Source organism: Gastrolobium bilobum, unplaced genomic scaffold, assembly GCF_033153095.1.
Source record: "Gastrolobium bilobum isolate Gb01-03AN ecotype WA unplaced genomic scaffold, APGP_CSIRO_Gbil_v1 utg9203, whole genome shotgun sequence".
In the NCBI taxonomy this organism is placed as follows: Eukaryota; Viridiplantae; Streptophyta; class Magnoliopsida; order Fabales; family Fabaceae; genus Gastrolobium; species Gastrolobium bilobum.
Genome location: NW_026895877.1, coordinates 42719 through 65810, shown reverse-complemented (window position 1 = coordinate 65810; position 23092 = coordinate 42719). Strand labels below are relative to the sequence as shown.

General features: G+C 31.5%; 1 protein-coding gene across 2 annotated transcripts; it reads left to right on the top strand.

Annotated features, from left to right (window-relative positions):
- Positions 1 to 1092: 1092 nt before the first annotated feature.
- Positions 1093 to 4066, top strand: LOC133296565 (L-idonate 5-dehydrogenase-like). Of its 2 annotated transcripts, none has more exons than XM_061495570.1 (6): positions 1093 to 1307; positions 1476 to 1543; positions 1668 to 1910; positions 2599 to 2889; positions 3213 to 3400; positions 3606 to 4066. In XM_061495570.1, exons 1-6 carry the CDS (start codon positions 1199 to 1201, stop codon positions 3769 to 3771), a joined length of 1065 nt encoding a protein of 354 aa, XP_061351554.1. In that variant the 5' UTR covers positions 1093 to 1198; the 3' UTR covers positions 3772 to 4066. The 2 variants fall into 2 exon arrangements, with proteins under 2 accessions (XP_061351554.1, XP_061351553.1); XM_061495569.1 differs by having other exon boundaries at positions 3579 to 4066.
- The last annotated feature ends 19026 nt before the right edge of the window (positions 4067 to 23092 follow it).

Sequence of the window (23092 nt, the reverse complement as noted above, 5' to 3'; positions counted from 1 at the left end):
TTTGTAAAAAATTTCTTGTTCTCTAATTTTCAAATTTAATTAAATTTTTTTTAAAAAAAATTAAAAATAATAAAATCCAAACCGTGCCAAATTCATTTCTTATAAAATATGAGTCTCTTACGTTTACGTTGGTGAGAGAATCCACTTACTGACATTTCAAAATTTTTGAGGTGTCGTGTCTGACATTTTTCGACACTCTGACATTTTTCAACACTTTAATACTCGTTTTAGTGACTCAAAAAAGTTTTAAAGGTTACATTGCGTTTGATTTTGAGTTTCAATTATTAAATTCGTTGAATTACGATTATTATTTTATTGAGTTTAATATAAATATTTGAGATATCTTATGTTTTTTTGTAAAATTGATGGATATTATAAGTTTATTTTTGTTTTTTATTAAATTATTGAATATTAAATATAATACATATTATATAAATTAAAAATATTATATAATATTAAAATATGTTCTAATATTTTAAAATTTAATATTTTTTAAAATTAATATATCGGATTGTAACTTCGAGCGCATGACTCGCATGAGTTTAGTACAAAAGATGATAGATACAATGACAATGATGCATTGAATAAAGTCATTCTTATGGTGCACAGAGAATAAGGCGTGAAATAACAAGCCACAAACAAGGTTATTCCCATAAAATATGAGTATCTTGCGTTGGTCATATTTGTCAGACTTAATATACTAAGTGGCATTAGTATAGTACAAAAGATTATGGTTACACTGACAAGACAATCACGTGGATGGAACATTATTGGGCGACTATTTTTTTGTTTTTTAAAATTTCTTCAAGGATTCATCGATTATTGATTAATTTGATCGAGTTGGACAAAATTATAAGATCAATAAATTTTTTTTTACCAAATTTTAAATACATTTGTATATTTAGATTTGAACTCAAAACCACTAATTAACAATTCACCTTCTATTCGAGTGTTTGGATCGAAAGCTCATCAATAGGATTAACACTAATATTATTAATCAGAAACAACACTTTCTACTTATTTTTGTTTATTTAATATTACTGTTGTTGGATAAGTACTTATCAATAACCCAAAGCTAAAAGCCTAGATAGACAGAGAAATAAACAAAGAGACACTTTATGCAGATGAAATGCTCAGCTAGAACAGAACAAAAGAGAATAAGGTATACACTATACAGATACAAAAAAGAAACACAGAAATGTCACAAAGTGTGGATGAGAGAAGTGAAGATGGAGAGCTCAACATGGCTGCTTGGATTCTTGGAGTAGAAAATCTCTCAATTCAACCCTACCCACTTCCTTCTTTAGGTTAGTTCTCTACAAAGTTCATGAACTTCAAACCAAAATCCTAGTATCATGTTTATGTTCATGAGATGTGAAGGGAATAAGTGAACAATTTCCTTCTGTATTAAGCAAATTAAAAGAAAATTCATAGCAGCTCATAAGTTTACTGTTAACATAAATTGTTAATTTCAGGTCCCCATGATGTCAAAATTAGAATTAAAGCTGTGGGTATTTGTGGAAGTGATGTTCATTATTATAAGGTAAAGCAAAGAAGCATATTATCTTCTATATGTTGCTTATCACACCTGAATTCCAAACAGTTATTAGCTCAATTTTATTTGTTAATTTCTTGGTTTGAAATTTGGATGCTACCTCTGTTGTTAGACAATGAGAGTTGCTAATTTCATTGCTAAACCAATGGTCTTGGGGCATGAGTCTGCTGGAATCATAGAAGAAGTTGGCACTCAAGTTAATTCTCTTCAAGTAGGAGATAGGGTGGCTTTGGAGCCTGGAATTGGTTGCAAAAGATGCAATTTTTGCAAAGAGGGTCGCTACAATCTTTGTCGCCAGATGAAATTTTTTGGCTCTGCTGCCTCTGGATCAACTCATGGTTCTCTTGCCAATAAGGTAAAGTTTTAGCACATGAGGACCTTTTCTATACTGTTGTGTGTTGCCTTGGTATTATCCTATGATACGGTTCAAATAGGTTTCATAAACATCTGAGTTCAGTAATTCATCAAAGTGTATGCTTAAATTAATAGATTAGATATTTCTCTCATAGGATGCACTTAAAATTAATACATTACATATTTCTTATATTATGAATAAATAACTAATTCATGGCCCAAAGTAGCCAATCAATCAGTTTTTTTTTATTCTTATAAACTATCCACTTTCATTTGTTTATATATACGAACATTACGACCCCACTTTTCTAATCTACTTGTGGTTTTTATTTTTGTTTTTTCATTCCAATTTCAACTAATATGCATTGCATGTGAGTTTTGGTTGAAAAGTTTTCATCAGTTTAGTTTATTTTCTTATGAGGGTATTTCTGATGTCATTCTCTATGTGTTTAGCATTCAGCTCAACAAAAATTCTCTGTGGTAGTTGCATACAGGTTAATTAACTAAGATCACGAGTTGGGTGTTCGCATATATCAATAAATTCCAAGAACCTAACATTGAGGAATTGATGGCTAAACTTTGCATATATTCAATAACCAGTAAATGTTTTCATCTTACTAACTAAATCTTAAAATTTGAGTGCCAGTAAAATTTTCATGTTGCAAGGAATTCTTCTATTCAATTGTCAGGTGGTGCATCCAGCCAATTTATGCTTTAAGCTACCAGATAATGTGAACTTTGAGGAAGGAGCTATGATTGAACCTCTTAGTGTTGGAGTTCATGCTTGTCGCCGTGCAAATATCAGTCCAGACACAAATATATTGATCATAGGAGCAGGACCTATAGGCCTTGTTGTATCACTTGCCGCCCGTGCATTTGGAGCACCAAGAATCATCATTGTTGATGTTGATACCTGTCGTTTATCAATTGCAAAGGATCTTGGTGCAGATGAGATTATTCAAGTTTCAACTAACATCAAGGTTTCAGTTTATACTCCACATTACTTCATTCTTTTCATTGCCTATGTACAATATATTTGGTATGTGACCAATTTTGTTCCTTTTTTTTCAATGACATAAGAGGGCGAACTTAGAGTAGTGGTAAAGTTGTTCCTTTGTGATTGAAAAGTCACGGGTTCGAATTCGAAAAACAGTTTCTTTGCAATTATGTAAAGGTAAGGCTGCGTAAAGGATTGTCTCACCCCCCTCTCGCCGGTCGGGGTTTAATGGATAGTGGTTTTTATTTTTAATGACATCAGAAGTTACTACATTTTAAATTTTTGATTAGCAAGCTTTTTATCTAGGACATGGAGGAAGAAGTGGTGCAAATCCGAAATGCCATGGGTTCTGGGATTGATGTCAGTTTTGATTGTGTGGGCTACAACAAAACCATGTCCACAGCCCTGAATGCCACTAGCTCTGGGGGCAAAGTTTGCCTCATTGGATTAGCTCAAACTGAAATGACTGTTCCCCTTACTCCAGCATCTGTAAGGTAACAAATTTGCCAACAAAATTTGTGGGGGTGCCTGAAAATGAAATATCTTAGTTATTTTACAATGAAATCAATATTTTTGGTAGAATAAGATGTTAGATGGCCTTTCTCTATGCTCTTTCATGATACTTTGATTTTGTTACAGTTAATAATATTTTGAGACTTTCTTGAATTATAGGGAGGTTGATGTGATTGGGATATTCAGGTACAGAAACACTTGGCCCCTTTGCCTTGAGCTTTTGCGCACTGGCAAGATTGACATCAAGCCACTGATAACTCACAGGTTTGGGTTCTCTCAGAAAGAGGTGGAAGAAGCCTTTGTAACCAGTGCTCAAGGGGGTAATGCTATTAAGATCATGTTCAATCTTTGAAGTATTTCTAGCATTGTTCAAGCCAGATTGATAAATAACCACTTAAAAGAAAATAATAAAAGATGTATCACATTTCATGGCATAACCAATATAGGCAGATATCATGTTCAATCTTTATAGGGAGAGATGGAAAACCTGCCTCCCAGCAATGCTGTTCCATTTTGACTACTGTATAATTATAATAGCCAAAATGAGCTTAAATGTTTATGTATTCTGAGAGTAATATGCTATTCTAATTATATTTAATATAAAACAACTGCTACAAAAATGTAAGCACATACTACATAAAAATGTGGAGATATATCATTTATCCTTGTAGAGATGCTAGTATATGTATATTTCTTCACCTATCTTCGATAATCCACCTATTCTTTCAGCCTAATGAGCTGTGGCTTATTGTTACTTAATTTTTAGGGATTTGTTAATCTCATGTAGCATAAGATGGCTTATCACATGTTATAGAAACAAATAATGTGGGTTCCATCATTTTAAAAAATAAAAATAAAATAAAATAATGATAGGACTTTTAATGTTTTACTAGCATAAGAGAGTTCTCTTCTGCAACATAAGATAATTTAAACCCTAATTTTTAATTCTAAACCAGTGTCACTAAGAAGAAAAGGAAACAGAGATAGCAGAATATAAAAGAGTGATTATTTTGCGGAAAGAGGATATATAAATGAGTTTGAATAAAATCTATTTTCCGTGTAAAAATATTTAGAAATAGTGTTTTAATCAATACGGGTGAAAATGGATCTGGATTCTCTAATGTAAAAAATCATATGATCATGTTATGTGGGAAATCATAACCATACAAAAACAGATCAATGGTAATAAATGAGGAGAGAGAAAATATATTAAAATAGATAGTTATAAAATCATAACCGTTGGTTTACCTTTGTATGGTTGTGATATTCTCACATGACCATGTCATGTTTTTTTTCCACATTAGAAGATCCATTTCCGGTGAAAATAGATTATGTTAGGCTGGTTTTTGCCCAAAATGGCATACTTTTTTTTTTTTTTTTAAATGTTGGCTTGAGATTAATATATTATTTTTTTGGAAAGATTTCTCTTGTAATTTTACATGTTCGGACATTTCGAATCGCTCATGGACTAATCCAGAATTTAAGACGGGTTGAGGATTAAGATTTTAAACTCCTCACGACATGATATTGGTGAGAATTAATATGTTATTTATTATGTTCGTTACAATAATTAATTTAAACATTGATTGGATGCGATTCTTTATTTTCTTCTTCTAATACTCTTCCTCTCTGAAATCTACTCCCCAAGATAGTAAGAACAATTATATGGTAGGAACCTCAAGAAATTTCAGAATTTGGGATTAAAAACTATGGTCATTTAATGTAATATATACTACATCATGCTCAATGGTTCAAAATACCTGCTTAAAAAATTAGTAAAGTCTTATTTAAAATCCTACACAGTTACGCCGTAATAATTATCAACACACAAACTTCAGTTGTAAGAGTTATTTACCTTAACTTTTAGAATAATTCACTACGAAACCTAAATAAGGAATCATATATATATATATATATATATATATATATATATATATATATATATATATATATGAGGTAGGATCCTTTAACACCGGTGTCAAATTTCAATTTTGACACCTCATCTGAGACCCGTTAGATCAAAAAAGATCAATGGTGTCACATGCTTGCAAATCAGAGTCGTTGATCTTTATTGATCTAACGACTCTCAGATAAGGTGTCAAAATTGAAATTTGACACCGGTGTCAAATGATCCTACCTCTCTCTCTCTCTCTATATATATATATATATATATAGGGGAAAACATTTCTACAGCCACTTTAAATAAAATTATTTACAGCTATCTCTTTTTCACTAAGTATGACCGGTCATACTTTAAAATTATATTTTCTCTCTCCGTCATGTCAGCCGACAATGTCTGAGGAAAGAGAAAAAAAGAACAGCTTTATTAAGTATGACCGGTCATACTTAGTTAAAAAGGGATAGCTGTAGATAACCTTATTTAAAGTGGCTGTAGAAATACTTTTCTTATATATATATATATATATATATATATATTAAATCCTATACGGTTAGGCCTTAATAATTATCAACACACAAACTTCAGTTGCAAGAGTTAGTTACCCTAACTTTTAGAATAATTCACTACGAAACCTAATTAAGGAATATCAACAATTAAAATTAAAAATGTAACTATGTGTTTAACATACTAAACCTATGCTACCTTGATCAAAATCACTCTTCCAACAAAATTTCGTCATTCCTATTCCATGGAACTGAAAACATACATAGCCATACAATTTTTTAAATTATCATTAATAGCAATATAAAACTCAATCCAACTATTTTCTTCCACGAAGCATTTTTAGAAACACCTTACGGCTCTTTCACCGATTGAGGTTTTTTGTGATTTTCATTTATCAATTTGGTATTTGGTTCAAGGTATTTACGAATTGGGGTCATTTAGTGACGCGAGGGGGACCCAGCGTCACTGAGTGCCGCTACCATCCCCTCGCGTCACTCTCACTTTTTTTATTTTTTTTTTACTTTTTCCTATTGAGTGCCGCCCCCCCTCCCCTGGGGCACTCACAGAATTGTGCCAAGTGGCACAATCTGGTTACTCATATTACCGTAAAACTTCGGAAAGCCATAACTTTTGACTCGGGTATCCAAATTAGATGATTTTTTTTTATTTCACATAATTTTTCGAGATCTACGCAATGACATCTCAATTGACATATTTTATCTCTCACAAACATAATTCAAATCTGTAAAAAAGTGTAATTAGTGTTGCAAATTTGAACTATATTAATAGAAGATAAAATATGTCAAATGAGATGTCATTGCGTAGATCTCGAAAAGTTATGTGAAATCAAAAAAAAATCATCTAATTTGGATACCCGAATCAAAAGTTATGGCTTTCCGAAGTTTTACGGTAATAGGAGTAACCAGATTGTGACACTTGGCACAATTCTGTGAGTGCCCCAGGAGAGGGGGACGGCACTCAATAGAAAAAAGTAAAAAAAAATAAAAAAAGTGAGAGTGACGCGAGGGGATGATAACGGCACTCAGTGACGCTGGGTCCCCCTCGCGTTACTAAATGACCCCATTCATAAATAGCTTTAACCCAATACCAAATTGATAAATTAATGAAATAAATACCCTAGTGGGTAAAAGAGCCAACACCTTATGGGGTTTATAACTAGGCAAGAATGCAATATAAAGTGGTCATTTATTTTTCTCACACCTGACACACCCATGCCCCCATCTTTTCCAAGGTTGTAGTCCATCATGCTGTGTCCGAATCCAAACCATGTTATATGTTTCTTAAATTCTTAAAAAAACGAAAACTTGAATTTCACTTCTTGTGATTAAAGTGTGTATTATTTAACCATGTATTTTCAAGTTTATCACTTAGATTCATTGTGATTGTAATTTACATTACTTCAGTGCCAAAAATACTTTCACTATAAAAATACCCTTAATAAATAAATATATAAAATACTAAATTATAAATAAAATATAAAAATATCCCTAATTAAAATAAAACCTTAAGCTAATTTTGCATTTTATAAATATAATGTTAATAGAAGAAATTAAAGAAATTTAAGTAAATACTCATGATCCGTTAAAGGTACATCAAAAATCTCATTTTGAAGGACTAGTTTATTGTCAAATATACTACTGAAAGACTATTTTAATGTATTTATGATTAAACTACTAATGATATATACTTGTATTTTAAAATGTCAAAATACGTCAATAAAATTTTAAACATAAGGACAGGAGGAAATGATTGCTTTCAGTATTATTGAGCAAGTGGCTTCTTTACCTAGGATGTGGAAGAACACCTAGGGAGAGAGTAGGTGTTTTTAAGTTTTTCAAAAAAAATTTCTTAGTAGATCCTTAGATCTCTAAAGTCTAGACAAAATTGAATTAACAAGTCCAATAATCACACCAACTCAACAAGATTGATAATTATCAATTTATTTTGCAAGTTTAGTTCAGATAACAGTCATACAGTTATAACAATTTTATTAATTTTACCTTAAGTTCCTATATGCCCAAAATGATTTCAATATGATGTATATCAATACAAAACGTACTTGACCTTTTATTTTACAGAGCAAACATAGCAACAAGCTTTCTTACTCAAAATAGAAAATGATTAATTTCCAAATACAAAAAAAAACAATTTAAGTGCTACCTACAACAATTATATCAGAACCAATAAGGTGCTACAATACTTTCAAATCAGAATTAGTGTAATTATCAGTCTCTAAACAAAATATTCATAAATTAAATCAGAGAGACAAGAGACATGCGATATATCCTAGTTTACACTTACTAATCCTAAATAGGGTGCTACGTTCAGACTGATATAGCTGCAAATATTTTATTTATTACAAGTGTACCTGTTTTACAAACACGAATCGCACAAGCAATCAAACAAAATACCAAAAATCTTCCTAATGTCTACACTACTCCAAAAATCTACCGACTACACCTTATTAGTCATAGTTTGGCCAGGAAATTAAATCATAGAGACAAGAAATTTACGATATATCCTAGTTTACACTCATTAATCCTAAATAGGGTGCTACGTTCAGACTAAAGTAGCTGTAGATATTTTATTTATCACAAGTGTACCTGTTTTACAAACACACATCACACAAACAATCAAACAAAATATCAAAAATCTTTCTAATGCCTACACTACTCCAAAAATCTACCGACTACACCTTATTAGTCCTTATATAGTTTGGCCAGGATATATCACGTTTAATTTAATATGATGTAAGAAAACCTTAATATTTATAGATAAATTAAGGTGATAAGAGATGAGAAAGAGAAAAAATGTTAGAATAAAGATCGACGAAATCATTATAATTAATTTATCCATAAATGATTAAAACTCTCTCACATATTAAATAATAGATGAGAAAATCCATCCTCGCTATAACTTGTTTACAACAATGAATAGGTGAATTAAGAAGACAGACATATGTTAATGTTAACCGCGAAGAACATAGAAATAAATATATGCCATCAATTTCTTCCAATCAACGTTTCATTTATAATTTAATATTTATTTAAAATATTTTAATATTTATATAATAAGGACATTTACATTGACTTACTATTATCTGGCGTAAGGCACAAGCATGAATAACTTTAGACTTCAATATTTGATTATAATTTACTTCAAAAATTTATTGAAAGGTTCATGTACTCTTGAGTAATATTCAAATGCTTATGTGTATTATTTGAATATTAATTCAATACAATCTAAAATTATACGCAAAAAAATAATTAGTCAAACCTAATTTTTTTTTTATAAACAGTTAAACCTAATTAACAAGTACGTTTATGTCACATCTATTATTATTATTATTATTTTTGGGGGGGGGGGGGGGGGGGGTGTATATTTAATTTTTCATATTAAAAGCTCCTCAAATCTCTAATTATCCTTATTTATTGGACTGCTCGTAAGCTATATATCATCCGAGTTAAACTCATATTTATTCTTAAAAGGCTTCCACTCGTTTTGTTTCCTAATCAGAATTCTGGCAGTTTTTAATGCTAGAGAGCAACAAACCAGAATCAAAGTAATGGTGCGATGAATAAAAAGATGTTATATGTTGTATTTGCTTTCACGGTAAGAATTAAGAAACACGCTTAATTTAAAGTAAAAAGAATTTATGTAGATTTTAGTCATAAATTCAATTTAATAAAAATAGTTGTATAAATTTGTGAAAAAATGATATGATTTGATACGTTTAAAGAAATTTAATGAGTATTAATTCACTTGATTGAGACATTTACTTGCAAGTTCCCAGTGGAAGGTGGAGATTTAACATCCTGTTATGGAACATCCCTTTATTTTCCTTTCTCCTCCTCTTTCTTGAACCTTCTAAAATCCCTTAGGCACTATTCTAGTAGTTGAGTCTTTTTTAGACTCTAGCAGGATGTAGTGAAAATAAATATGTTACACAACTAAAAAAAATTGGTAGAATTATTAATTTTGAAAAAATTTGCTAGATCCAAATTTTTTATTAAATGAAATGAAATGATATGAATCTCTCATCCATCTAAGAGTCAATAAAGATGGCACATCATTATGTTAAATATTTTGATAAAAATGATTATGGCTATCTAGCATTTTTAAATTTAAAATAAGATCATTTATTAACCAATAATTTTGTACAATATTGTGGAATTGTGGGAAATTTGTTTAAGTAATAATTTAAAGTTTCTAGTATTATTTATGATAATGGAATTTCTTTGGGCCTGGTTTTACTTAACGCTCCCAAAAGTTGAAAGGAAGTAAGAGAGGAGAATTTTTTGCTAGCGTGCCCTTGAGAATCCTCATATCATTAACTTTGTTGGTTCGTTCGTTCGTGGGTTGTTGTTATTGTTTTTTTTTTTTTTTGTTATCGTTGACTTTTATTTATTTATTTAATTTTTGGTATACCGACTTTATTTTTAAATATATGCAATTCATGTTAGTACCTCTCTTTGCAAAATCCTACAAAATTTATGGACAAAAGTTTTATATATATATATATATATATATGAGGGAGGATATTCTTACTACCAAAATTTTCTACTACTAACTTACTACCTATCTAATCATCATTGAATCAAAGAGAGAGAATGCTAAAAAGTTTTTGAAAAAAGAGAAAATGTTGATCCAATGGTGATTAGATAGGTAGTGAGTTGGTAGTAGAAAATTTTGGTAGTAAGAATATCCCTCCTATATATATATATATTGGGTATATAAAAGTTATATTTTTTTTCACTATATTCTTTACTGTGCATTACCGAAATAACACTCCAATCTTGAGAATATATCACCTTCCTTAGTCACGTCCTACCTACCTAGTCTCTTTCTTTCCATTCAACTATATTAGACACCTTTTAATTAATACAACGAATCAACAAAAGGGACACTACTAAAGTTTCAAAAACACCGAAGATAGCCCAATATCCCAAAAGGAAAGCAATGCTCTTATTGAATGAGGTAGAAAATGACACCCTTTTCGCCGCCCAACTCTATGCCTAGCCTTCAATTTGCATTTAAATTGCGTGCCAAATTCTCATTCATCATATCCTATGTTCAAATAAATGACTTTGTCAAACTTGCCCCCACAGTGCCACTCAGTTTAACAACCCAACCCAATACAATCCCTACCCATCCATCACCACAAGTTCAAGTCGTCTCTCCCGTGCACCCATTTCATTCTCATACCTTGTCAATGACTCTATCAACTAAATCACTATTGCATCCAACCAAGTTTGGGTTTACTTAGTTTACTTGTTTGGTTATATATATATATATATATATATATATATATATATATATATATATATATATATAGAATGATCCGTTTACAAATTTTTTGACAAATTTTTACAAATTACACTATCTTCTCTCGGGAGAACACCAGGTTTTGTTCTCCCGAGAGAAGATAGTGTAGTTTGTAAACAAAAAAGTTTGTAAATATAACATGCCCCTATATATATACATATATTTGAGAAGGATATGTTTACAATTTTTTTCACAAATTACAGTAAGTATGACTCATACACTCTTGATTGAAGTATGTCCGGTCAGACATAATGTAGTTTATAAGAGTTTGTAAATAAAAAGTTTTGTAAATATAACTTTTCCCATATATATATATATATATATATATATATATATATATATTTGGGAGAGATCTTTTGACTTCAGTGTATGACTGTATGACTTAGAAGTCTTACTTTCAATCTCAACCTTGATTTTCGTCCATCTAACGATTGTCATTTATTCAAAATTAATAATTAATTAATTAGTATAATTCAATAAATTATAATTGTTAAATGGACGAAAATCAATAGTTAAAATGGAGATTAAGACTTCTAAGTATTATACTGGAGTCAAAATATCACTCCCTATAAATATATAAGATCTTTAAACATTGGTGTCAAACTAAAAAGTTTGATATCAAATCTTAATAGTTGATTTTCATGAATTTTAACAGTTATAACTTATTAATTAATTATTAATTCATAATAAATTACAACCGTTAGATTGACATAAATCAACGGTTAAGATTTGATGTCAAAATTTTTAATTTAACACCGGTGTGAAAGGATTTTGTTCTTATATATATATAATCAAATGGTGGTAGCTCAGTTGGTAGCAAGGGAGCTGAGTAAATGGAAAGAAAAAGGGTCTCGGTTCGATTCTTACATGCTACCTTTGGGAGAGATTTGATACCGGAAGGAGCCAACTCGTCTCAACTCTCAAAGAGGTAATTAGGGTTTGGTTAATTTTAAATAATATATATATATATATATATATATGTATATATATAGCTTATCATTTCACTAGCTGCTTGAGATAATTTTATCTGCGGCTACTAAATCATAATTGTACAAAGATGGATCAATAGTGATAAAGGAAGAGAGAGAAAAATGAAATCATAACCATTTAAAGGTGAATCAATTAATATAAGAAAATAAATAAACAAAACGACGTAGTTTTGGGTAGCCGGAAATAAAGTTATCTCAAGTTGTCCGAGAAATATTTTTTCCATATATATATATATATATTGGTAAAATTATTTCTGCAGCCGCTTTACATACAGCAACGACAGGTGTATGGTTATGATTCCTCACATTTAATGCTTTCATCTTTTGTATGATTATGATTCCTCGCATTTAATGCTTTCAAATATATATATGACAAGAATTTAATTACTGCACGTACACACCTACAAAAATATAAACTCCATATATATTACCCTATACGACCAGTTCAAAGCGACTTACAATTTGTCTTAACTAAATAATCGGTTCTGAAAGGACTTAGCAATCAATTGTGACCATTAACCGCATGAATGGTTTCGCTACATAAATTCGCCGCCATGTATCTCGCAAATATGAAATCCGAAGGTGTTTTTTTATTAATTAATTAATCGTGTGGAAGGAAGTTAATATATATTACAGAAATATAATATGAAATTATTAATATTGCTTTCATCTAACCGTTTAAGATTTTGAATTGAAATTATTTTTTTATGTTGTATTAGAGCTTTCGTGATTAAGTGATCATAAATATGAGTGTAAATAAAATGTGACTTATGAGCCTACAACCTGACTTATAATAGGCCTGACTTAACTTAATTTATTTAAAAAATAGAGCAAATTTAAACTTTTTAGAAAAATCCATTTAAAAATTAGGTAATAAGTTCACTCTAAAAAGCCTTGCACAAAAATTTACAGGCTAGTCTTTTATTTTATTTTTTTAAAATAAAATACGATATTTATGAAGGCTGACTTAGAGCAAAGAATTTTTTTTTAAATATTTATTTTATGTGTTGTTATGAATATTATTTAAGGATCTTTGTGATTTTGCTAAAAAAAGTTATTTAAGAATTTTTATAATTTAAACTCTTGCTGAAAAATATAGTTTAACGAATGAGAAATTTCGTGCTTTTTATTTTATTTGGTTTGCAACTTTGTATGCCAAAAAGGCCTATATTAGCCTTTTCATTTTTTTAGAATAGGCTAGGTCAAATCTATAAATTAAGTTTTTAATAAGTCAGTGTAGATTCTAAATATTTTATATAGACTTAAGCTAATAAGGACAAAGCCCCACATTCTATTAATAAAAAATTAATATTATGAAAATCTTACCATAGATAGAGGGGCATATATATCTAGGGTTGGCAAAAACGAGTCAACCCGTAAAAAATGAGTTAGGTTGGGTTGGCAAAAATGAGCTGCCAACATAACTCGAGCCAGCTCTGGAAAAAATGAGCCAACACGCGGGTTGAGTTTTTTTAATAAAAAATTACAAAATATAATATACAAAAATGGACAAAACTCACACATGTTGTCATTGTCTTTCTTCTTTCTCTAAACCCAAATCCCTAATCTTCTCACATCCCTGCCATTTTTATATTGTTAGGCTGTGTTGGTTCTGTTTGGTTCAAATATCTTACCCACTTGGTAGCAAGTGGTTCTGATTGTTTCTTGATGTTGGCGCAAATTTGTTGTGAAGAAAATTCGAAACTATAATATTTTGCTTTTATTTCTCATTTTGTAACCCATTGTTTAAGCTGATGGAAGCCACATAGCTGGTGCATTAATACTACAGGTTCATTTAAATAAGCTGAAAATGAGCAACCTGCGAATAATTTTCAAGCCAACTCGCGAGCTATTTTTTCAAGCCAACTCACGAGTCATATTTTTGAGCCAACGCGCGAGCCAACCCTAACCGGACTCGGGTCGGGTTGGGTTGGGTTTTCTGACTTTTTTTTTTCTCGAGTCAACCCTAACCCGACTCGTTTTTTTTTTGGATTGCATGCAGGTTGGGCGGGGTCGAGCCAGGTTGACCCGTTTTGCCAACTCTATATATATCGTCCATCCTTCAAGCCCAATCAATTTTCGTGTGAAGAAATATATTACAGACATAAAAAATTATTAATATGAGATTTACCTAATAACTTATCGTTAATCTCACAAAAAATACTGTAAAAAGAAACAGTTGTAATACTTAAAAAAGGATTAGTTTCAAACATGAGAAAATAGAAGATCAAATAAAAAAGATGCTTTGTTATAGTAATTCCCCAATATAATATTTTGATCATGTTCAAGTTGAACCACTTCTATACCTACCTGATTATCAAGGAAGTGGAATTGACGTATCCTATCAGGTGGAAACAGATTAAGATGCTGCGTGTCAAACATCCACTTGATTTCTTGTATACTAAGACAATCCAACGTCTTCTTTCCTAAATTATTTCTACAAACATCCCAAAATTAACAAACCCATAATAACACCTTCTCCTCATATATGCTCCAAGAATAATAATATTTAAACAAACCTCCAAATAAAATCAAAGTTTCTTCTCATCATTAATTTGATGACTAAATTAAGATCATGACCATTTGGATTATAACATACTAGAGCTCAAATCAAACGCTAAACGTCGAAACTGATGTTGAAGTCAACTTCACGCAACGCAGGCGGCACAAGGTATTATTTTCAGCTATTTGACGATTGTGCCCTTTCTTTTCATTTAAAAAGTATTACTTTGCTCCCATTCTAAAATTATACACCAATATACTTTTGTTTGACCAATATACTCAAGTATATAATCATGTACTCAAGTATATCAAGTCTCATGAACATATACTCGAGTATATGACTCAGATACTCGAGTATTTGTTATTTCTGGGTATGTACTTGAGTATATGGGCATGCACTCAAGTATATGTTCAAAAAAAATAAAAATTACAGAACTTTTCTAACGCGTAACTCTCGAAATGTTATGTGAAATAAAAAAAAACAACTGATTCGGACACCCGAGTCAAAAGTTATGATCTTCTGAAGTTTTATAAAAAAAATTTAAATTTTTTTAATGCGAATAGGTTTTGTGATACCCATAAAGCTCCTCCTCAAATTACTCATAATATTGGACTTGACTCAGTAACTGAGAAGGAGCTTTGTGGGTATCATAGAACCTATTGACATTACAAAATTTTGGAATTTTTTTGATAAAACTCGAAAGGTCATATCTTTTGACTCGAATATTCGAATCATGTGTTTTTTTTTTATTGCACATAACTTTTCGAGAGTTAAGTATAAGAATCTGCATCGCAAAATAATTAATTAGATAAGATTATCAATGCCAGAACATAGATTTGATAAAGATTATGTATAATTATGATAAGATAATTATTTAGAAAGTCAAATAATGTTTAAGTCGCTTTTATGATGAAAAGTGTAGATACCGATTCTGCTTCACGGTATAAATGCTTACCGCTGAAGTATCTAAAAAGATTATAATGAAAATATAAATATCCTTAGAAAAATATTTAGGTGAAGGATATCAAGTTTGGAGTAAAAATAATAAGCGGTGATGTCAGAATTAATACTGGCTACGTATAAAACGCATATCGTCAAAGTGCTTCGAAAATTATAAGAAAAATATGATAGTTCCTAAAAAAATGGGTAGGTTCAGAATATGAAGTTTGAGACTGAAATAATTAACAGAGCTATTAGAACTAATACCGACGGATTAATTAAAGGCACTTATAAATAGAAAGTGTGCACAAAATCCTAGACTTTCCTACGTGACATTCAGAAACTGCCTTGTGTCTCCTCCATTGCCACCACCTTCCCTCTTCAAGAAAACCCAAGTAATCACCTTTCTCCATGTTTTCTTTACCAAAATACCATAGATGAATGTGAGCAAGCTTCTAAGGGAGAAAGACACCTTATTTCTGAGTTGTAGTCATTGTTTGGTGAGGGTTGGGGGCTGACTTCTTTGCTTAGTGGAGTGGAAGTCATTTCCTTGGCATTTGATACTTCAAGAAGTTATTTTTTGGAGGAAAAGACAAAGCTTGTGAACCATATTCGTGGCCTTGAAGTGGCAGAATTGTATAGTGGTGTAGAGAGCTTTGAGACACATCCTTTCGTCTGTTTTGAGCCTTTGGCTAGGCACCACTACCTTTGTTCTTGAGTTTTCATGTAAAAGATCAAGTCTTGGCAGGTTAAATGAGGTGACTGATTAACCAACATGAACACTAGCTTAAATGTGTCTAAAAATGCATGCTTGAATGTCTGGAAGGGTTAAAAATGGAACATTGGAAGGATATCTTCGCGAAAATGCAAAACTGCATTCTGTCACGAAATATCCGGATATGATATCCGAATATTGGGTCTGTGATATCCAGATATTGACCCTGTGATATCTGAATATTGATATACGGATATGTCTCCGGGGAATATCCGGATATTCTGGGAAAAATCATATTTTGAGCTATTTTATCCAAACAAAGACGTGAGTTAGGTTTCTGGTTGATTGGTTAGAATGGAACTCTGTAATGATCTAACTAAGTCAGAACCAATAATATTGAATGCCTATGGCTTTAAGAGAAGCCTACGGTCATTAAACGAAAAAGGAAACGTTGTCGTTATGTAATAAAATTCTACACTGAATATTAATGATATTTCTGGTATAAACAGACTGTGATTGTGCTGTTTGGTGACCCGTGGACTTGTGTGGACTTCTAGTTGGTAATACTAGCTTGACATGTAAGCTTTTGTGTCCTCGATTTTACCTATTGATAGTTCTACCATACCTCATGGAGGGGTGATTTATATGCATGTTGTGTTTTCTGAAATTATGTGAAGAATATTTGATATTCTGTTGAGCTGTTTTATGAGTGCAAATGCCATATGTTATGTATATGGGGTGTTCCACCTTAGACGGTAATCCCTGAGTATGTGAGGCACGTACAAGATGGTAACTCCGAGATGAGCCTTGTACTGTGGGTTGCAGACGTGCGTAATCCCTACCTTTTATTATCTGGCCAGTAGGATGCATACACACATGACATAGACATATGCTGCATCGCATGGATATTTGCCATTATACTGCTGTTATCTTTTTGGAACTTATATTTCACATGTAAGTGAGCTTGGGATGGAGAGATCCTTGAGGACCCCTTGTCTTACTGAGATTTCTTCTTAGAGATCTCACCCCGTGTGGGGCACATTTTCAGGTACAGGTACCTCTGAGGTTGAGACCTCTGGGGGCAGGAGGCCGGAGTTGAGCTGATATGATGCATGTTTCCTTATTGCCATATTTTTATATGATTATGCCTGATTATTAACATGTGGCCTTAGTATTTGAGACATGATTGACTATGTTATTTTATTTGGTGAGCATAGGGGTTGTCCATGCCACATTGGTATAAGCTATGTTTATTTCAGACGTGATTTGTAATATTATATCAGGATATTGTCTGGTCTACATGTTGTAGTTCCATGACTTGATACTTATCTATGATATGAGGTTATTCAGTGTAGTTACTTATTGCAATTTACATACAGGCGATATTTTGAAAAAGAATAAGTAAATCCACTTGGTTAATATGTTAAGTTTCATAATTGGAAAACTTTAGCTTCCGCATTTAATGAGCTGCGCTATTACCATTTATATGTTTAATGCACCAGGTGCACATGGGGTATTACACTTCCCGATGGAAAAGTTCTATAGAATTTTTTTGAACATATACTCGAGTACATGCCTATATACTCGAGTACATGCCCATATACTTGAGTATATTGATCGGTCAATGGTCAAACAGAGGTAGATTGATGTATAATTTTAGAACGGGGGAAAAGTGGTACTTTTTAAATGTAAAAAGGATACAATGATCAAACAACCTATTATTTACTGGCAATATTTTTCTCATGTTATATGAAAAAGCATTGTCTCATGTAAAGACATAATTAGGTGCATCCCATAATTAAAAAAAATGATGGCTCAAATTTCCATGTGTGTGTCACGTAACAAAAGATTTATCATGTAAGATAAAAAAACATTTCTCATTATTTATGCGTGAAAATGTATTATATTATTTTTTGCTACATTATATTTTATGGGCTTTACTTCTCTTATATAGTAGGAGATAAATTCTCTTTTATGCTGACACAAATAAAATGGGATTCACCAATTTTTTTTTTAAAAAAGACTCATTTTTCTATGTGAGAAAAATAGGAGAGTGCTTTCTCCTATAGCATAAGAAAACAATTCCTATATTTTACGGGAAAAACTATTCTCATGCTACATGAAATAAGTTTTCCCTCCTACACACCCTTTTATAATTGTGCCACCTTTTTTTTTTTTTTTCAGGTGATGGAACCCACAAGTTTATCTCCTTGACATGAGATAACTTACCTCCTTTAACATGAAATTAATAAAACTCATACTTTTGATTATAGCAAAATCTACAAATATATTTGCGTAATAATATAAAGCATCCCTTAAATAACGATTGAAACAATATATATAAATTATGCCATTTTTTTTTTGTCAAAGTGATACTATTTCAAGCATGGCAGAACTATTTTTTTAATTGCAGTTAAAATAACATTTTTAACATGGCATGCTGACACGACACAAATGCGACACGAGAAATTCGTATTCGGGTTAACTCATTTTCAAATTTATGTTGTATTTTATGTTAATAAAACTTGACATGAAAAAATTTATATCGTACCATGTGTTAATTATCTGCAAATATTAAACTAACATGTGTTGATTTTTTTTTTAAGTTATTTGTGTTATGTTAGGCTAACACGACATCTGTAAAAATAACGTTCAATACATAGGTTATTTGTGTCATATTATATATAATAACTGGGACACCTTAAGGTTGACGAATTATTTATATCCTTTTGTGTGTGTCATATAATGTGAACCCACGTAAAAATGGCACACTTTTAAGTTGATGGATTATTCATATAAAATTTTAGAAGAGGAACACATCTAACCATTATAGGAGTATTTATCTAAATAAAATTGAAAAAAATATATAACAAGCATGCTTTAGAGAAGTCTTTAGCAGGAATTACATCAACATCAACATCAACAATCAACAACATTTTTATCTCAAATTAATTGAGGTCGGTGGTAGATGAACCCAAATAAAAGATACAAAAGGTTGAAAAAAGAAAAAGAAAAGTAAAAATAAATAAATAGAATAGTATATATATATATATATATATATATATATATAAAAGTAAAAAAGAAAGGGAAAAGAAGAAGAAGGGGAAATGAAAGGGAAAAGGACTAAAAAGAGACCATCTGGAACATAGAAATAATAACGGGTCTAACCCTCCACCATGCTTATAGCTTTTTTCTATTCCGTTCTAAGGCATACCGTCCGTCAATCTATATCACACTCCATTAAATTTTGTTTTACTACATTCCCCTAAGTAAGTTTCGGTCTACCTCTACCTTTTTTTGTGTTGAGCTCTTGGTAACAAACTTCTGTTCTTACGGGAGCATCCAAGGGCCTTCTCATTACGTGCCCAAACCACCTCAATCTATGTTCTCTCATCTTCTCAGCCACCGGTAGTACTCTTACCTTTCGTCGAATATCTTCATTTCTTATCTTATCCATCCTCATATAACCACACATCCACCTTAACATCCTCATCTTTGCTACTCCCATTTTATGCTCAAGTTGCCTATGTGCTGGCCAACATTCAGCTCCATATAGCATTGCAGGTCTTACTGTTGTTTTACAGAATTTTCCTTTTAACTTAAGGGGAATTTTGCGGTCACACAAAAACCCAGATGCACTACGCCATTTTATCCACCTGCTCTGATTCTCTGATTTACATCCTCATCAATCTCTCCACCTTTTTGCAAAATGGAGCCCAGGTATTTAAAAGCATCTTTCTTGGGTACCTCTTGACCACTTAGATGCACAGGATCTTGGTTTACATCTCTTACCAGAGAAAACTCACACTTCAGATACTCAGTCTTGCTCCGACTTAATGTGAATCCTTTAGATTCCAACGTGCTTCTCCACAATTCAAGTTTTCTATTAACCTCACCGATAAGCACAATATCGTCTGCAAAAAGCATACACCATGGCACTTCCTCTTGAATATCTTTTGTTAGTTCATCCATAATTAAGGCAAAGAGATAAGGACTTAGAGCCGAACCTTGGTGTACACCTACCGTGATAGGGAAACAACTTGATGTTCCGTTACAAGTTTTCACACATGCAGTAGCCCCATCATACATATCCTTGATTGCCTTTACATACTTTGATGATACCTTTTTCTTCTCCAGAACCCACCATAAAACTTTCCTTGTAAGTCCTTCTTCTTTTCTCGATATCTTTCCATTAATTGCCGCATCAAGAAAATGGTTTCCATGGTACATCTTCTTGGCATAAATCCAAATTGATTTACAATAACCCTCTCTCACAATTTCATAGTATGGCTCATTAGCTTAATGCCTCTATACTTAGAACAATTCTATATCTCCCTTTTTCTCCATGCATCAGGCATCTTATTTGTCTGAAGAATCTTATTGAAAAGATTGGTATCTTATTTGTCTGAAGAATCTTATTGAAAAGATTGGTCAACCATTTTATTGCCACATCCCCCAGGCCTCTCCACACTTCAATAGGGACACCATCAGGTCCCAAGCAGTGTTAAAAGAACCGGCTCGAACCAGCCGGTTTGACTCGGAAACCGGTGAACCGGTCATGTGGCCGGTCCGAGTGCTTTATTCGATCGGATGTGCATGTAATTCGTGACGAACCGGTATCAATCGGACTAACTCGGTCGAGTCCTTAAAAACCTAGCGAAGTAGTTCAATGCTTCACCGGGTCTTCCAAGACTATATTTTTTTGTTGATTTGGTCGATGTGGAACATGAAAACACACGCTTATCAATCTGAACCACAGGATAAACAACGTCCTTACTCTTACCGCAAAGAACATACTTAGGGTCTTCCAATTCAGCCACCATCTAAGAACCACCAAAGAGTCAGAACAAGAAATTAGGGATTGTTCAGAACAAGTGGAATGGGAGAAGCTTTTACATGTTGAAATGGCTCGAAATGAACCAAAAAGCGGTGAAGAGAAGAACATGTGCTACGAAGATCATCGATAGTGCTCTCTGCGATCAATCGCTTCAGGGCTTCTGGAATCGCAGCTTTCAAAGTCTCCATCTTCTACAACACTACTGACTCAAACAAGGCCTTTTAGCTTTGCTGCTCAAAGTTTACTTTTCTACATTTGTAATTTAAGAAGCATTACTTTTTTTTTTATTATCCACTTCTAGGTAGAGCTCGTTTGTATTGGCTTTTTAAGAAAGTCTTTTTTATCACTTTTTTATTTTAAAAGTACTTTCTATAAAAATTACAGCTATTTTGATTTTTAAAAAAATATTTGATTTTTGAAAAAAATATTTGGATTTTGACTTCTGCTTTTTTTAAAAGTTAAAATTTTTAGCTTCCGAAAAAAAAGTATGTTTTTGACTTTTTTTTATGATTTCTGCTTTTTTAAAAGCAGGCATCCAAACAGACTTTTTTTTCTTAAAAAAAGCAGCTTTGAAGAAAAAAAGCCTATCCAAACGAGCTCATAGTATTTTTTATCGACGAGAATGGATAAAAAATAGGAAAAACTCTTTTATGATATAAGAAAAACTCTTTTTTTATCATCCACCATCGTAAAGATATATCATAATGATAATAGAGCTTATTTTTTCACATAGAGTTATAACAGACTTATTATTAATACTTGTTTAATTTTAGAATGAGATATAAATATATGATCATAATTATGACATACAGAGTTATTAAATTATAACCATGAAATTTTTTTATGCTGCATATAATAATATATTATCATTATGTTAAGTTGTATTATGATTTTTTAAAATTTAAAATATAAAATATAAATTTATATTTATTTATTTGATTTAAGCGGTTGAACCAGTGAACCACTAGTTGAACCAGTAATCCAGTGACTCATCACCCCGACCGAGTCAATTACCGGGCCGGGTTTTACAACATTGGTCCCAAAACTTTATTAGTCTCCATCCTCTTTAAAGTCTCCTTAACTTCATGTGTATTAATTCGCGCACAAATCTTTTATTCAAATCATCATAAGCGTCCTTAAGGATATGTATGATGGGCCTTCTGATAAAAATTTAGCAGGAATTAAATTGAAAAAAATTCTCAATTGAATCATCATCATAAAAATTAATTTTATATTGAATGTATATTCAATCACGATCAGCATGACCTACCACGGAGTTTTTGCGCTCAATAATTGCCTTCCCCAGATGTTTTAAGCAAACTTTTATAAAACAAAAAATATTTTTCAGAGCCTCCTTTCGAATTTGAATCCAAGGATTAGGCTTGATATTCGTATAAATGTTTTTGGTAAATTTGATATGTTTTGATATTCTAATAGAAACTGAGCCAATTCCTTCGTAAGTGTAAGAATCATGCATGCACAAAAAGTCAAACAATTTAATTATGTTGCATTCTGAGGATATATATATTTTTACATTTATATTTAATATTATACTATCACATCATTTGATAAATTTAATATTTAAATTTATTAAATAAAGTGTCAATATAGTAAAATTAAATAAATATGATATATGCATTACATCAAAATTAAAATAAAAATAAAAAACGATCTTACCCCTTGTCTTAAAGTACTTATGTTAGTTACCGCATTCTTTCTATCTCCATGTAGTTGAACCAAAAGTCTCACCAACCAAAGTACCAAACATTGCTTAAACCACTCTTTCTCAATCCTCTGTCCCACATAATAAATACACCATATAGTTAAATAAAATTTCATATACCTTAGCTTTATTCTATATATAGTTCCACTTTGTTTCTTCCAATCCCATATATTTGATTACTTTTCTTTTCTCAATTCTCACAAAATAGCAATACATA

What these genes read in the sequence shown, in the direction of transcription:
- LOC133296565 (XM_061495569.1), top strand. Translation starts at nt 1,199, where the DNA reads ATGTCACAAAGTGTGGATGAGAGAAGTGAAGATGGAGAGCTCAACATG. An exon ending in ATGGTTCTCTTGCCAATAAG is followed by an intron (nt 1,911 to 2,598) that starts GTAAAGTTTTAG and finishes TTCAATTGTCAG; the next exon opens with GTGGTGCATCCAGCCAATTT. An exon ending in AAGTTTCAACTAACATCAAG is followed by an intron (nt 2,890 to 3,212) that starts GTTTCAGTTTAT and finishes CTTTTTATCTAG; the next exon opens with GACATGGAGGAAGAAGTGGT.